The 16669-nt window shown below is 44.1% G+C and overlaps 1 protein-coding gene across 9 annotated transcripts in view; it reads left to right on the top strand.

The window, feature by feature from the left end:
* Positions 1-16669, top strand: part of LOC121878193 (regulator of G-protein signaling 9-like) — a 241663-nt gene that overhangs the window by 111972 nt on the left and 113022 nt on the right. For 6 of the 9 annotated variants that reach the window (XM_042384240.1, XM_042384239.1, XM_042384243.1 and 3 more), the window contains exons 4-5: positions 6854-6928; positions 13266-13316. In XM_042384240.1, coding sequence (XP_042240174.1) covers positions 6854-6928; positions 13266-13316 — 126 coding nt within the window. The remainder of the gene's footprint in view (positions 1-6853; positions 6929-13265; positions 13317-16669) is intronic. The other 3 variants (XM_042384242.1, XM_042384247.1, XM_042384244.1) reach the window with 1 other exon arrangement.

The following is a 16669-nucleotide window of genomic DNA, read 5'->3' as shown; positions in this document are numbered from 1 at the left end:
AGTGATCCCAAACTTTCTCCCTCGTTCCAGTTTCTCCCTCCCTCCCACCTCCTTCCCTCCCTCCCTCCCTGTCTCCTTCCCTGTCTGCCTCTCTCCTTCCCTGCCTGCCTCTTTCCTTCCCTCCCTCCGTCTCTCTCCTTCCGCTTCCCTCCTTCCCTGCCTCCTTCCCTCCCTCCCTCACTGTATACCTCCTTCTTTACCTCCCTCTTCCTGCCTGTCTCCTTCCCTTACTTCTTCCATTCGTCCTTCCATCCCTCACTGCCTCCTTTCCTTCCTTCCTTCCTTCCTTCCTTCCTTCCTTCCGTCTGTAAACAAGTTCTTCTCAGGGATGACGTAATTAATAGTTTTGAAACTCTACATCAACAGTTGTCTTATTTAAGTTTAAAGTTAACAGACTCGGTGGGTCCTCGGGGTGGGTCTGGTCTCTGGTGGGTCCTCAGGGTGGGTCTGGTCTCTTGTGGGTCCTCGGGGTGGGTTTGATCTCTGATGGGTTCTCAGGGTGGGTCTTCAGGGTGGGTTCTCGGGGTTGGTGGGTCTGATACATAACCCACTTCCCAGCTCACTCCTTCACTCCCTCACTCTCTCCCAACTGACTTTGTATCTCTTGGGAAGTTTAGATCCAGTGAAAGCCAAGACTAACAGTTAGGTTAGGTTAGGTTAGGTTAGGTTAGGTTAGGGTGTTTAATCATCAGGTAAAATAACTTGTTGGTGTCTAGTTTCAGGTGATCCCACATATATGTCAGAGGTGTTGTATCTAGCTGGTGTTAAACAATGAGAACTGTTACAGATTAGCCCCAGGCAGTGCAGGCTCGGGTTGGGGGCTAGTTTATTGTGCGTCCCTTTGTATATTTAAGGCTCCCTTGGGGAAGCAGAGGACTTTTTTTTACTTTAAGCTGAGACGATGAATGGGCGAGAGTGCCTGAGGATGGTAACCAGTGAGATTCTGAGGTCTAATGAGGTCCATTAGCTGGCCCTTTTAACAGCCAAGAGGGGGTCGAGAACTGCTGATAAGGTCACATTGTTTACAAGACTGAGATACGACTCCTTAAGAACAGCTGTTTGGCCGCCGTCACCCACTCCACTACACAGGCTAGCACCATAAACCTTGTTACTACTATCTCTCTCTCTTATCATATACATTATCCTCTTTATATCAGGAATAACTAACAACAGAAGAAAATAAATATTAAGTTAATGTTAATGACAAAGGTGGACATGGTAGTGTTAGAGGTGTGTGAGGTAGTTCATGATTTAAAGGTCCACAGTGTTGGGTGGTGGTGCTACTGTGGAGGTGACGTTTCGTATTATGGTCAAGGGGGTGTAATGGTCTCTCCCTCCTTCTTCCTCTACGCAGCAACTGAGCTATTGTATTCAACCTCAGCTGTGTCGACACCCATATCTATCTACCTCAGTTGTGTCGACACCCATATCTACCTACCTCAGTTGTGTCTATACCCATATCTATCTACCTCAGTTGTGTCTACACCCATATCTATCTACCTCGGTTGTGTCGACACCCATATCTACCTACCTTAGTTGTGTCGACACCCATATATATCTCCCTCGGTTGTGTCGACACCCATCTCTACCTCGGCTGCGTCGATACTCGTCTTTACCTCACGGTCTCAGGAAGACTCACGTAAACGACCTTTACTCTCAACTTCTGATCTGGCCTGACCTGACCTGGCTTGACCTGACCAAACCTAATCTTGAACAGCATACTAAGTGAACGATGACCCATGGTTGTGTTCCCGTGAAGCTGCTGTGGTGTCGCTGTGTTTTTGATGACACATTAACTCTCAATAGTTGATCATGTCCATCGCCATTGTTGTTTATTGTTTTGTATATATATTGTGTTTTCGTTGTTTAGTCATTTTGGCAATTACCGTAACATTTTCTATTGCATTTTGTTTACTATAGATTTCGAACCCTTTAACTCAGTTGTTCATTCGGAGTGGGGTTCATTCGGAGTGGGGTTCATTCGGAGTGGGGTTACTTCGGAATGGGGTCAATTGGACGTCCCTCCTCTTCGGAACCATAGAATGAAAAGAATTTACCCCTCAAATATTCTCAGGGTAGAAAAAAAAACGATGAATTTTTTATTAAGTACCGCTAGGGAAATAAAGGGAATTTTTTTTTCCCTCATTCGTGTACAGTAGGGAGTGTATTATGGTATATTTATGGTGTTTACTGATACATAGTTCGAGTGAAGGTTTATATGGTCATTAGGGAAAAGTTAGGGAAATAATTATTACTTTAGTCGCGGGAAAGAGAAGTCAGGGAATTTATATTGGAAAAAAAAATCGGGGAATATTGCTAAACATCCGTATATCAGGGAAAAGTCGGGGAATTCATATATATTAGAGAGTCAGGGAAAACTCAAGGAATTTACTAAAAACACCAAAATTAGGGAAAAGTAAAAGATAAATAAATTAGTCTTTGCGGAGAGAAGAGTGTCCAGGAATACTTGCGATGATTTCACAGCTACACGACGAGCGCCATCGTATGTCAGCCAGAGTTGAGGAGATCCAGTCATGAACCGCTGCTGTTGTCACACTGTAATGAACCGCTGCTGTTGTCACACTGTCATGAACCGCTGCTGTTGTCACACTGTCATGAACCGCTGCTGTTGTCACACTGTCATGAACCGCTGCTGTTGTCACACTGTCATGAACCGCTGCTGTTGTCACGTTGTCATGAACCACTGCTGTTGTCACGTTGTCATGAACTGCTGCTGTTGTCACGTTGTCATGAACCGCTGCTGTTGTCACACTGTCATGAACCGCGGCTGTTGTCACACTGTCTTGAACCGCTGTTATGATTAGATGACACGCATGAACCGCTCCACCATCATGATCACGCCCTCCACCATCAATCATCCTCCACCCTCACACACCCTCCACCCTCACACACCCTCCACCCTCACACACCCTCCACCCTCACACCTCTCACCCTCACATGACCTTGAGATTGTTTCCTTAACCTTGACATAATAATTATTTTCTAACAGCTAAAAGTCGTAGAGAATCTTTGTGATAAACCTTAAAGAAAAACAAAAACTTTCCTTGAGTTTAAATTAAGTGACCGAGGCAGCGTCGTCATCCCGTGTGTGGCCGCGGCTCTTGCTACTATTTTTAAATACTCAATTTGTTATGTGATGTTTGGGAGGGTGTGGCTGGCTCAGTCTGCCTTCGCCAGTACAGGTGATCTTGCGCCAGTGTAAGTGATCTAGTGCCAGTGTAGGTGATCTAGTACCAGTGTAGGTGATCTAGTACCAGTGTAGGTGATCTAGTGCCAGTGTAGGTGATCTAGTGCCAGTGTAGGTGATCTAGTGTCAGTGTAGGTGATCTAATGTCAGTGTAGGTGATCTAATGCAAGTGTAGGTGATCTAGTACCAGTGTAGGTGATCTAATGCCAGTGTAGGTGATCTAGTGCCAGTGTAGGTGATCTAGTACCAGTGTAGGTGATCTAATGCCAGTGTAGGTGATCTAGTGCCAGTGTAGGTGATCTAGTGCCAGTGTAAGGTACTGGACGTGGTTGGGAGGGAGGGAGGTTGTTAAGGCTCACATAGTCACCTTAGTTGAGTGTCAGTAGCTGATGTAGCTCGATGGTGTCAGACAAAGGTCCCTACACGCCTCACCCCTTCCTGCATTGCTCTTTATCAGTTATTACAGGTGTCGGTGGACCATGTTACGTTCTTAAAGACCTTAGTTGTTGAAGCACAGTGGTATTAACATAACCCTCGACGTCACCTGCTATGGTATTCCCCGTCCTCAAGCCCCCAGATGCGTTGTACTTCGGTCTCTTTACACAAGCCAGCATCAGCCATCAGTAACTCGGCGCGTCTTCCCCCCATTACTCACCGGGCACTGTCATGTTCTCCCGCTCGTTCACGCACGCTGATGTTTCTTGGATCTTCCTTCCTCCTCACGTTTAGCGCTTCCTTCACCTCATCCTTCCATTGTCTTCCCCTTCTCCATCCTACCATCTATCTCTTGAGTTATACATTATTTTTTCCCCTTAATTTGTACTTTCTTCCTCGGGGGTCCCTCATTCACTCTCTGGTCGACACTTCTTTCTCTTCATCATCTCATCAGTACTGTAATTCTTATTCCCTTTATCATATTTACCCCCACGTGTTGCTTTCATGCACGTCAAATTTGTTGCGTCTAATTAGCTCCATTCACCTGTACCCCAGAGTGTGGTTCTCTGTCTGTATATAAAGTTTTCATTCCACCCATCGAGCCTTTTGTTGACACATCCATTCTTCGATGTCCTAAACGTTCCACTTCCTCTAATCTATCTTTTATCTAACATTTATTATTCCTCTATTTATTTTAATCACCTTCTGTTGTCCACTTAACAATCCACTTTCTCCTGGAACGAAGTCTTCAAAATTTACTTCCATACATTTGTAACCCAACCCCCCCCCCCTCCCTTCCCACACAAATTGCCCACTTCAGCCATATTATCTGCCAACACCAGCTGACTCACCTCCCTCTTATATCCCTCATCATTATTCATCAGACGTGCGCCTTTCTCCATCAACCTCTTTTACTGCCCTCATTCATATCAGTTCTAAACAACTACGGTAATATTACTCATCCTTAACGTAGTCCTACTTACAGGGGGGGGGGGACCCGCTTCTCGCCTCCCCACACTCCCTACTGTATATATTCGCTCTCCTATAAAACATTCAAATCACCTGAAGATTAAACACCCCCACCCCTCAGTTTATTTCACCCTAATATTAATCATCCCAAAGCCAATCTACAGGTAGCGTTAGGGTGTTTAGTCATGAGGTGTAATCAGACGAGGAGGAGGAGGGTAATCATCAGGTGATCCAAAAACTCTTACGCTACATTGAAGTGTGTCGATTATACCGCTTATATTTTTAAATCTGTTTTTTGTGTGGTCTGTCATTAGCTTATTTGAATCTGTTCACCTGTCCAGAAACTATTTTACTTGTGTTCATTAATGCAAAAACTCAATGCACAAGGGACAGTGTGGATACAGTACACTGTAAAATATATTAAGCCTTCGGTACACAAGGAGGCAGCGTGGCCGGTACTGCTCTTGACTGCCTTCACTTTCCCCAAGTTGTACACTTAGGTATTCATTTACAGCTGGACAGCTGGTTGAACTAGGAGCGCCCGAGAATCGAACCAACAACCACAGGAACAGGAGGCGAGCGCTGTATCCACTCGACCGCCGCTCTGCTCTTACTTTTTTTTTTTTTTACAATAGCAACTCCCAAAGTAACTCACAAAAGTGTCAATCCCCTGAATTTTACGTTCAGTAGCCAGTGAGTTACTCCACCAACTTGGTTGTTCACCCAAGTTTTGTTCCTCCATTGTGGCGCCACACTCACTCACCAGTTTGGTCTGGAATAAAACTCGTTGTCATAAACCTGCGAGGTAAATGTTTTAACAACTTACATTAGAACTCATAGTTTGTAATACCAGTATCAAAGTAAGTTGCCAACAGATATATGTTTCTTTTAATGTTGGGAGTTACTCGTATTTCCATAATCTTTACGCATTAGTTACATCTAATTACGGTAAGCTTATTAGTGGCTTCCAATTACAGGTTGTGTTTGAAGTTAAGTTGGGCTAGACTACGACAATGTTAGGGTGCGGCGGCCGAGTGTCGTCGCTTCCAGTTCACCCAGTTGTAAAGGAATACAGTACCTCACTTGTGGTTAGGGAGATGAGTATAGGTGAATGTAGTGCCCGCCACACTGCCTCTGGCAGGCCGTCTGTAAACTAAACCAACCGAGTCATTACCTACTGTTCTGGGGAAGTCTTCCTCTGGCCCCCTGGCAGTCTGGATCCTCTGGCTCCCAAGTAACCTGGGCCCTCTGGACCCATAGTAACCTGGGCCCTCTGGACCCCTAGTAACCTGGGCCCTCTGGACCCCTAGTAACCTGGGCCCTCTGGACCCCTAGTAACCTGGGCCCTCTGCCCCCTAATAGGCTTAGTGGTCTGGCCCCCTGGCAATCTTATAAGTTGCCTAATTCATAATTGTATTCAATTATTTCCTTCACTATTGCACAAAGCAAACTCTCCTGTTTCACATTAACATTTTACACATCCATTTAATGTTCATCAATATCTAAAATTTATCTCTTGAGTACATCAGTGCATTTGTCCTTTATAACTATGTAATTATGGACTGGACTCGGCCAGTGTTGTTACTGTGCCTTGTGTACATCACTGCGTGGCGCTGCACCTGCCTATTACTGTAAACCAGTTGTGTGTCACCCCGCTGTCTGAATATATGTGGCTGTGTGTGTGATATATTGTACACCACCAAGTCTTCATATACACTGCCAACCCTTATAGGTATTTACAACATATATCAGTAATACGTTAGGCACTTGTAGTGTGTGTGTGTGTGTGTGTGTGTGTGTGTGTGTGTGTGTGTGTGTGTGAATTTAGAACATGGTTTGAGTATATACAGTATCATACAATTATATAAGTGACATACAGGGACACTAATGATATACTTGAAGGTGACAGCTCGGCAGCTACCAGAAGAGGAGGACTCCCGCTCATTGTCAGTCGTTGAGCGTTTGTCACGTTCCAGCTGTCGTCCGCCACGCCCCTCCCCCCAGCAACGACTTCCTGCGGGGGCCAAATACTGCAACTCTTAGTCGTTAAGAGTCTTAGTTCATAATGGTGTCCAGTGCGAGGACGTGCGAAGCTCATAGTGTATCCTAGTGCTGTTGTTTAAAGAGCAACACACCAGTTCCTATCGTCAGCCCAGGAGGTGCGGGCATGGTGTCACATGACAGTGGTGGACTTGTTCCCTGTCATGACCTTCAAGCCTACCAATCCTTTCTCTTTTACAGCGTCGCAGTCACTTGTTGCGTCTCTGGCCACTCCAGAGTGTATACCTCGGAGCGAGCAGGTCTCCATATTCAAGGGTGAGTGAGTGACGGGTAACTCCTGCAACTTGGCTCATGGCACGTCGCTCACCTCACCGCCTTGCATCTCGCATGTCAACACACAATTCCGACATGACTGTCGAGGCTTCTCTTATTCTTCATGACGTAACACACCAGCGCATGACGACACTTTCTTCCTCTACCTAGTAAGGCACTGGTCTTCCTCTACCTGTGCAGGTGTCAGGTCTTCCTCTACCTGTGCAGGTGTCAGGTCTTCCTCTACCTGTGCAGGTGTCAGGTCTTCCTCTACCTGTGCAGGTGTCAGGTCTTCCTCTACCTGTGCAGGTGTCAGGTCTTCCTCTACCTGTGCAGGTGTCAGGTCTTCCTCTACCTGTGCAGGTGTCAGGCTTTCTCAGCAACCTGTGCAGGTGTCCAGAGTCTTCCTCCCCACCTGGGCTCAGCCTTCACTCAACCTGTGTATGCAGGTGTCAGGTCTTCCTCTACCTGTGCAGGTGTCAGGTCTTCCTCTACCTGTGCAGGTGTCAGGTCTTCCTCTACCTGTGCAGGTGTCAGGTCTTCCTCTACCTGTGCAGGTGTCAGGTCTTCCTCTACCTGTGCAGGTGTCAGGTCTTCCTCTACCTGTGCAGGTGTCAGGTCTTCCTCTACCTGTGCAGGTGTCAGGCCTTCCTCAACCTGTGCAGGTGTCAGGTCTTCCTCTACCTGTGCAGGTGTCCAGGTCTTCCTCTCCCTGTGCAGGTGTCGTTCTCTCTGTGCAGGTGTCAGGTCTTTCTCTCCTGTGCAGGTGTCAGGTCTTCCTCTCTGTGCAGGTGTCAGGTCTTCCTCTCCTGTGCAGGTGTCAGGTCTCTCTCCTGTGCAGGTCCAGGTCTTCCTCTCCTGTGCTGGTGTCAGGTCTTTCTCTCCCCTGTGCAGTGTCAGGTCTTTCCTCTCCTGTGCAGGGTCTTTCTTTTCTCCCTGTGCAGAGTGTCAGGTCAGGTGTCTCTTCCTCTCCCTGTGCTGGTGTCAGGTCTTTCTCTCCCATGCAGATGTCAGGTTTTCTCTCCCTGTGCAGATGTCAGGTCTTCCTCTCCCTCCCTGTGCAGGTGTCAGGTCTCTCTCTCCAGGTCTGTGCAGGTGTGCAGGTCAGATTTTCTCCTCTTTTTCCCTGTGCAGGTGTCAGGTGTGCAGGTGGTGTCAGGTCTTTCAGGTCTTTCCTCTCCAGGGTCAGTGTGCAGGTGTCAGGTCTTTTCTCCCTGTGCAGATGTCGGTCTTCTCTCCCTGTGCAGGTGTCAGGTCTTCTCTCCCTGTGCAGGTGTCAGGTCTTCTCTCCTACCTCTGTGCAGGTGTCGGGTCTGTGCAGAGATGTCAGGTCTTCTCTCCTGTGCAGGTGTCAGGTCAGGTCTTTCCTCTCCTGTGCAGAGATGTCAGGTCTTCCTCTCCCTGTGCAGGTGTCAGGTCTTTCTCTCCTGTGCAGTGTCTGTCAGGTTTGTTTCTCTCCCTGTGATGTCAGGTGTCAGGTGTCCTGTGCAGGTGTCAGGTCTTTCTCTCCCTGTGCAGATGTCAGGTCTTCCCTCCCCTGTGCAGGTGTCAGATACAGGTTGTGCAGGTGTCAGGTCAGGTTTTCTCACAGATGTCAGGTCTTTCTCTCCCTGTGCAGATGTCAGGTCAGGTCAGTCTCTCCCCCTGTGCAGGTGTCTCTTCCTCCCCATGTCAGGTCTGTGCAGGTGTGCAGGTGTCAGGTCTCTCCCTGTGCTCAGGTCAGGCAGAGGTCTGTGCTGCTCTATGCCAGGTCTTTCTCTCCCTGTGCAGAGTGTCCAGGTCTTTCACCTCTTCCTCCCCTGTCAGTGTCAGGTCTTTCTCTCCCTGTCAGGTGTCAGGTCTTCCTCTAGGTGCAGGTGTGCTGGTGTCAGGTCTTTCTCCTGTGCAGATCCTGGTCTTTCCTCTCCCTGTGCAGGCAGGTCTTTCTCCTGTGCAGATGTCTTTTCTCTCCTGTGCAGGTGTCAGGTCTTTCTCTCCCTGTGCAGGTCAGGTCAGGTCTTTTTCTCTCCCTGTGCAGATGTCAGGTCTTTCCTCTCCCTGTGCAGGTGTCAGGTCTTTCTCTCCCTGTGCAGATGTCAGGTCCCTCTCCCTGTGCAGAGTGTCAGGTCTTTCTCTCCCTGTGCAGATGTGGTCTGTGCAGGTGTCAGGTCTTTCTCTCCTGTGCAGATGTCCAGGTGTGGTCTCTCTGTCTCCTCTGTGCAGACAGATGTCAGGTCTTTCTCTAGGTGTCAGGTCGCAGATGTCAGGTCTTTCCTCTCCCTGTGCACAGGTCGCAGGTGTCAGGTCTTCCTCTCCCTGTGCAGGTGTCAAAGGTCAGGTCAGGTGTCAGGTCTTTCTCTACAGCACAGGTACATCCCTCAGGTCTTTAGTGCAGAGACTTGTTCTTTCTCTTTTGTGCAGGTGTCAGGCTTCCTCTACATGTGCAAGTGTCCAGGTCTTTCTCTACCTTTGCAGATGCCACTTTCTCCTTCATGTTGTCCTTCCTTTGCAGGTGTCAGGTCTTCACCATGTGCAGGTGTCAACACATCCACCAGCCCTCCCTCAAGTGGGTGTACCTTGTGGACGGGTCGCCCTTTAGCGCCACTGTCACACGCGGGAGGAAAGAGACATATGACGCAGCAGCATCCCTCAGGTGTAGTGAAGACTGTGTTGACTGATTGTTGTAGGAACTATACCAGAGAAAGTGAGAGAGAATAACAACGAGGAGACTAACTATTGAGCGAGAACTGTCTTGATAAATTTATAAGGGAATTAATTATTATTTATTTATTTCTTAATATTCATCTAACATTTTTTTTGGGGGGATTAGAAGGTTAGGTTTATTAAGTTCGGTAAGGTTAACTTTAATTAGGTTAGGTTACGTTAGGTTAGGTTAGTTTAGATTAGGTTAGTTTAGATTAGGTTAGTTTAGATTAGGTAAGGTTAGATTAAATTAGGTAATATTGTATTAGGTTACGTTATATTAGCTTAGGTTAGATTATGTTAGGTTAGATTAGCTTAAGGGTATTTAATCATCAGGTGAAATAAACTAGGGTGCCTAATCTTCACTTGATCCTCGCACACCTCTCGTGATGTGCTGTTACTTTTGTTTATTGAGTTACTTAATACTTATATTCTTGTTACCCTTGAATATATGTGTACAGTAGCCAGGGATGTTCCGTGATGACCCAGTAGCCAGCATTGTTCCGTGATCAAGTAGCCAGGGATGTTCCATGTGACTTTTTTCCACCAGAGTGAGTCTTACCATGACCACTCTTGTACATCTGACTCCTCTATAACACTCCAATGGTACGATCACCTGAAGATTAGACACCCAAGTTTATTTCACGTGATGATTAAACACCCTAACCTAACCTTACCGAACCAAACCAAACCTAAGATAATGTACACAGGTATATCAGTGTAAAAAAAAAGAATCACCTGTGCGTTCCGGGATTCGAGCCGTGACTACCAAGGTTGGAAGTCAAGTAGCTATCCACTGGACCACGATGGGCAATAAGCTACCACTCCTTAGCGGCTCACTTGCATCTCAAGGTCCCACACCAGTTGTGGGAGTGCAGTGCCGGTCGTACTGTTTCCTTATAGAGGTATACTCAAGGATAGATACACGGTATGTTGTATCCACACCGCCCTTAACTGGCTGGCAGGTGTATGGGATGTTCACTCCATTACCTTCTACTACACCTTGAGGCGGTACAGTGTGGCGTAGTTATTAGTGTTGTTACAGGTGAACTTTTTTACATCATTATTGCAACGGTGAACTATGTCAGCACTCTGGATATAACACCTTGTAAGGTACTGAGTTTACAGTGTACTGAGATTAAGAATTATTGTATTTATTAATTTCTGAGGTGTGTCTGTGTAGAATGTCTAGATGGATGCTGATGTAATACTGGAGGTGTACTTTAGTGTACAATCAAAGACAAAAGTCATGTCGCGGTTTTGTCCGAAGATTAAATATAACTCGTGAAACATTATGAGAGCCCCCTACCACAAGGCAGAGCGCACCAAAAGTTGTAGCCCTTCGGCATATGTTCTCACCAAATTTCACGACACAACTTTTGTCTTTCATTGTACAATACACACCGGTATCAGTGTATACACCTGAGTTTTTATGTACACAGCTATATCAGTGTATACAATTATGTTCTTTGTGCTCGTGTACACATCTATGTTATTGTATTTCCGGGTACCAGTGCGCACATCTACAGTATGTTAGTGTACACAAGAGCCAGTATGCAGAAATGTATGGGTACACACATCAGTCTACAGACCTAAGTGCCAGTGTACACACCTGACTGCCAATGTACACACCTGACTGCCAATGTACACACCTGCTTATCGGAGATTCATCATAAGTGTATAGCTTCATAAAGTTCCAGGTTAGACTGTGAGTAAACCTCTCGTAAACCACACAGCAGATTAGGTTAGGTTAGCGTTCAGTTTAGTTTAGGTTAGATTAGATTAGCGTTCAGTTTGGTTAGGTTAGCATTGGGATAGTTAATCTTAAAGTAAAATAAGCTATGGGGATAATTTTCAGGTGTTCCCAGAAGTGGCCTTAAAACGGAAGACGAGAAGGATTACTGTCTTCACTTCTTGTTGATGAAAAGAGATGTGATGAGAATATACCCAGCAAAATTGGGTGAAATCAACGAGAGTGTGGCGTGTGACCTCGGTAGATTCCCTCTCACAGACACCAGTAAGGACCCCAGCCACTCAAAAACAGACATTATTACTATCTCGGCATTATTTACCTTTTGATTGGCTAGTGGTTGTAGTTCGTGTATTCTCAGGTGAATGCATTACACAACCACATTAATCTCTCCATCTTCTGCCAACTGCCTGCATATTCACACCTAAGAAACCTAACATAATAAAGAATAGAAAATAATATGTTCAGAAGAGAGTAGGAGAAGAAGGTGAGTAGAGAGAGAGAGTAAAATGGAAGAGAAGTGATGTGAAGGATACGGTTGAGGACAGGAGTGGCGGTGTAACTCAACACTCGGTAAACTGTTGATGGGAGAGTGGCACCTACAGGGTGGTGAGTCTCTCCATCCACCCACAGCTTCTCTTTGGAGTACCAGTGTACACAATTGAGTAAGTTGAGTACCATTACACACTTGAAAACGGGCGTACATTCCTGAGTGCCAGCATGCACTGTAATAGTGCCAGTATACACACTGTAATAGTGCCAGTATACACACTGTAATAGTGCCAGTATACACACTATAATAGTGCCAGTATACACACTATAATAGTGCCAGTATACACACTATAATAGTGCCAGTATACACACTATAATAGTGCCAGTATACACACTATAATAGTGCCAGTATACACACTATAATAGTGCCAGTATACACACTATAATAGTGCCAGTATATACACTATAATAGTGCCAGTATACACACTATAATAGTGCCAGTATATACACTATAATAGTGCCAGTATACACACTATAATAGTGCCAGTATATACACTATAATAGTGCCAGTATATACACTATAATAGTGCCAGTATATACACTATAATAGTGCCAGTATACACACTATAATAGTGCCAGTATATACACTATAATAGTGCCAGTATACACACTATAATAGTGCCAGTATACACACTGCAATAGTGCCAGTATACACACTATAATAGTGCCAGTATACACACTATAATAAAGCAGTATACACACTATAATAAAGCCAGTATACACACTATAATAGTGTTATACACACTATACAGTATACACACTATAATAAAGCCACTATAATAGTACAGTATACACACTATAATAGTGCCAGTATACACACTATAATAGTGCCAGTATACACACTATAATAGTGCCAGTATACACACTATAATAGTGCCAGTATATACACTATAATAGTGCCAGTATACACACTATAATAGTGCCAGTATACACACTATAATAGTGCCAGTATACACACTATAATAGTGCCAGTATACAAGAGTATTCATCAGTTCTTTACTGTCTCCCAACAAGTCTCCTCCATAAGGTTGTTTATTATCAGAATTATTATTATGATTATTACTGTTATTGCCACATTATTATTATTATTATTATTATTATTATTATTATTATTATTATTATATTTCAATTGGTATCATCTGTAAGTCAAGACAGCAGATGTACACAGGTGTGGTGAGGCCAGATGGTTCACCCAGCATGTATCAGTGTCACTCGGAGTCGTTCTCTTCTCTCGACTTTAATGTATTTCTTGCTACCCGCCTGTAAGACTGTCATTGTTTATTCCTCCCACAACACATGGACTCCTCATCGGGGTTTACGGTCACTGTCTCATGAGGTGTTTTGTTTCTCTTGCAGGATACGATCTCATCGAGTGGCTACTGGAGCGTTTAGAGATCGAAGACTCAGGTAAGAGAATCTGATCCTTTAAAGATTCATATATCTGATGTAATGATTGTAATGGGACCATGGGAGGTGGTCGTCTGGTAGCGGGGACCATGGGAGGTGGTCGTCTGGTAGCGGGGACCAAGTGGAGGTGGTCGTATGGCAGCGGGGGACCATGGGAAGTGGTCGTCTGGCGGCGGGGGACCATGGGAGGTGGTCGTCTGGTAGCGGGGACCATGGGAGGTGGTCGTCTGGCGGCGGGGACCATGGGAGGTGGTCGTCTGGCAGGGGGACCATCGAGGTGGCTCGTCTGGTATGGGGGACCATGGGAGGTGGTCAGTTCACAGGGAGGAGGGTGAAGAGGGGAGGATGGTAGTGAAGGAGGGGAGATGGTGGTGAGGGAGGGTGGGTCATGTGAGTATTATTGATGGACAAGGCAGTGAGAGAGGGATTGTGGTGGAGGAGGAAGGTGATGGGGCAGGGAGGGTGATGGGGATGGGGGAGGGAGGGAGAGAGAGAGAGAGAGAGAGAGAGAGAGAGCACACTCTGACGTAAATATACTGCCATCTTCGGGTGATAATGGAACAGTTTTTCAAGATAAGTTGATTCATCTGGGCTGTTTCCTCTGAGAGATGGTCTCCTGCCCCGAGAGGATGAGTGCAGAGAGACGAAGAGAATGGCTGCAGTGGTGGCAGGAGGAGAGGCGGAGGAGGATAGAATTAATGAAGTAGAAGAACCCAGTCAATCCATCTCACAGTCTCGCTGAGCGGCTCCTGACATTAAATTTTGATTATAGGTTATGCCTTATCTAGCATGTATGGCGGGTACTGGGATTTTTTATTTATTTTTGCAGAATTTATGATGAAAAAAGATGTTGCTTTGAGCTTCTTCTTTTTATAATACTGTTAATGGGGAGGGAATTTTTAAACTTGGATGAAATTTAAGTGAATTTTTAAGACGTGAGGGTTGCACGTCATGAGGTGAGAATTGACATCTGAGGAGGTTCTTGGCGAGAAAATTTTGAGGACAAGTAACCAAAATGTGACTCAATAAACTTATCGGTCGGTTAACTCTCTTATTACACACTGTTGGCAGATACTGGAGATGTACACATTCATGACTGTACCCCAACATCAGTCACAGCTGTTGTATCCTGGAGAGTTCACAAGTGTACCTTTCACAATATAGACTATTAGAAGCCCTCACTATACTCTCACTCCAGGGAAGTTAGGGAGGGAAGTTGTCTATGCTGGAAGGTCCCTGTAATGGTGGCTGTGTCCCCTTAGGAAGTCACCATAGGAACAACTAATATATCACAACACATTTAAAAGTGTCGTGTGATAGACTGATCATGTACAGTCACTCAATAAACTATCTGTACTTGGGGTGATCGATGAATCTCAGAATGAACACAGCGACTCCTGTTGTCTCGGTAGGGTTGTCAAAATCCTTCGCCCGTTGTGTCATATTTTCTCGATACAATTTTGCATAGATAAATTATTGACTGACTGTATATACCCACACGATATTAATATTAGTTCAGCTGAATATATTACCAAACTTCATCTTTTTCCAATCATTGGTCTTACGAAGTTCTGTTCAGTATAAAGACAAACTTCGATGTCTTTCTTGCGTCTAGTTTTAGGTTAGGTTAGGTTAGGTTAAGTTAGGTTAGGTTAGGTTAGGTTAGGTTAGGTTAGGTTAGGTTAGTCTCTCCATTCTGTTGGGATTTATGGTAGGCTATGTCACTATTATTATTATTATTATTATTATTATTATTATTATTATTATTATTATTATTATTATTATTATTATTACTCTTACTCTTACTCTTATTATTATTATTATTATTATTATTATTATTATTATTATTATTAAATTTTTATTTAAGCTATTGTTTGACATGAAAGTTGAAGGAAAATGACCGGGTATTGTTACTGCTTCACATCATGCGTTCATTTGTTGTCTGTTGTTGTTCATTTGTTTGAAACTTATGTTTATTTATTCAGTTATTTCATACTTATATTCATTTTTTCTACTTGTGTTCATTTGTTCACCATGTTTATTGTTCATTACTGTACTTCAATACCTTACGCTCGTGGCGCAAAACTCTACGGAAACGACAATCCGTGTTTCACTTACTACACTACACACTCCGAACAGTTAATTACATGGGATCACTGACAAGGTTTTAGCCTAATCACAGGATAACTGATTTAGGATAACTGATTTAAAGGATAAATTTTGTAAAAACATTTCTATCTGAAAATTCTTCCCCAGGATTGTTACTATAACTGATCATACAGTACATAGTTAAGGGCATGGATTAATTAAAGCCACTAAAAATTGAATAATGTAGACTTAGTAGATAATATCTTAGAAGAAATTAGCTAGTAATACACAGTAAAAATTGTAGCTCGGAGAGTCGTTCGCCATCTATGAGTGGCCATCTTGACCTCTTGGGTGGTCATCTTCCCGACATCCGGTTTGGCCGCCGTGAAGAGGTTCCACAGTCGTGAAGCTCTGGCCATGAAGGTCCTCTGATGCTGACTGGCTCGTGGCCTCGGCACCTCCACCAGATGGCTTCAGTGGCTTTAATTAATCCATGCCCTTAACGATGTACTGTATGATCAGTTATAGTAACAATCCTGGGGAAGAATTTTCAGAGAAGAAATGCTTTTACAAAATTTATCCTTTAAATCAGTTATCCTAAATCAGTTATCCTGTGATTAGGCTAAAACCTTGTCAGTGATCCCATGTAATTAACTGTTCGGAGTGTGTAGTGTAGTAAGTGAAACACGGATTGTCGTTTCCGTAGAGTTTTGCGTCACGAGCTTAAGGTATTGAAGTACAGTAATGAACAATAAACATGGTGAACAAATGAACACAAGTAGAAAAAATGAATATAAGTATGAAATAACTGAATAAATAAACATAAGTTTCAAACAAATGAACAACAACAGACAACAAATGAACGCATGATGTGAAGAAGTAACAATACCCGGTCATTTTCCTTCAACTTTCATGTCAAACAATAGCTTAAATAAAAATTTAATAATAATAATAATAATAATAATAATAATAAGAGTAAGAGTAAGAGTAAGAGTAATAATAATAATAATAATAATAATAATAATAATAATAATAATAATAATAGTGACATAGCCTACCATAAATCCCAACAGAATGGAGAGACTAACCTAACCTAAAACTAGACGCAAGAAAGACATGGAAGTTTGTCTTTATACTGAGCAGAACTTCGTAAGACCAATGATTAGAAAAAGATGAAGTTTGGTAATATATTCAGCTGAACTAATATTAATATCGTGTGGGTATATACAGTCAGTCAAAAAATTATCAATGCAAAATTGTATCGA

The sequence above is a fragment of the Homarus americanus genome, unplaced genomic scaffold (assembly GCF_018991925.1).
Source record: "Homarus americanus isolate GMGI-L3 unplaced genomic scaffold, GMGI_Hamer_2.0 scaffold45562, whole genome shotgun sequence".
Classification (NCBI taxonomy): Eukaryota; Metazoa; Arthropoda; class Malacostraca; order Decapoda; family Nephropidae; genus Homarus; species Homarus americanus.
Note: the sequence above shows the minus strand (reverse complement) of the source record. Positions and strands in the feature narration are given on the sequence as shown.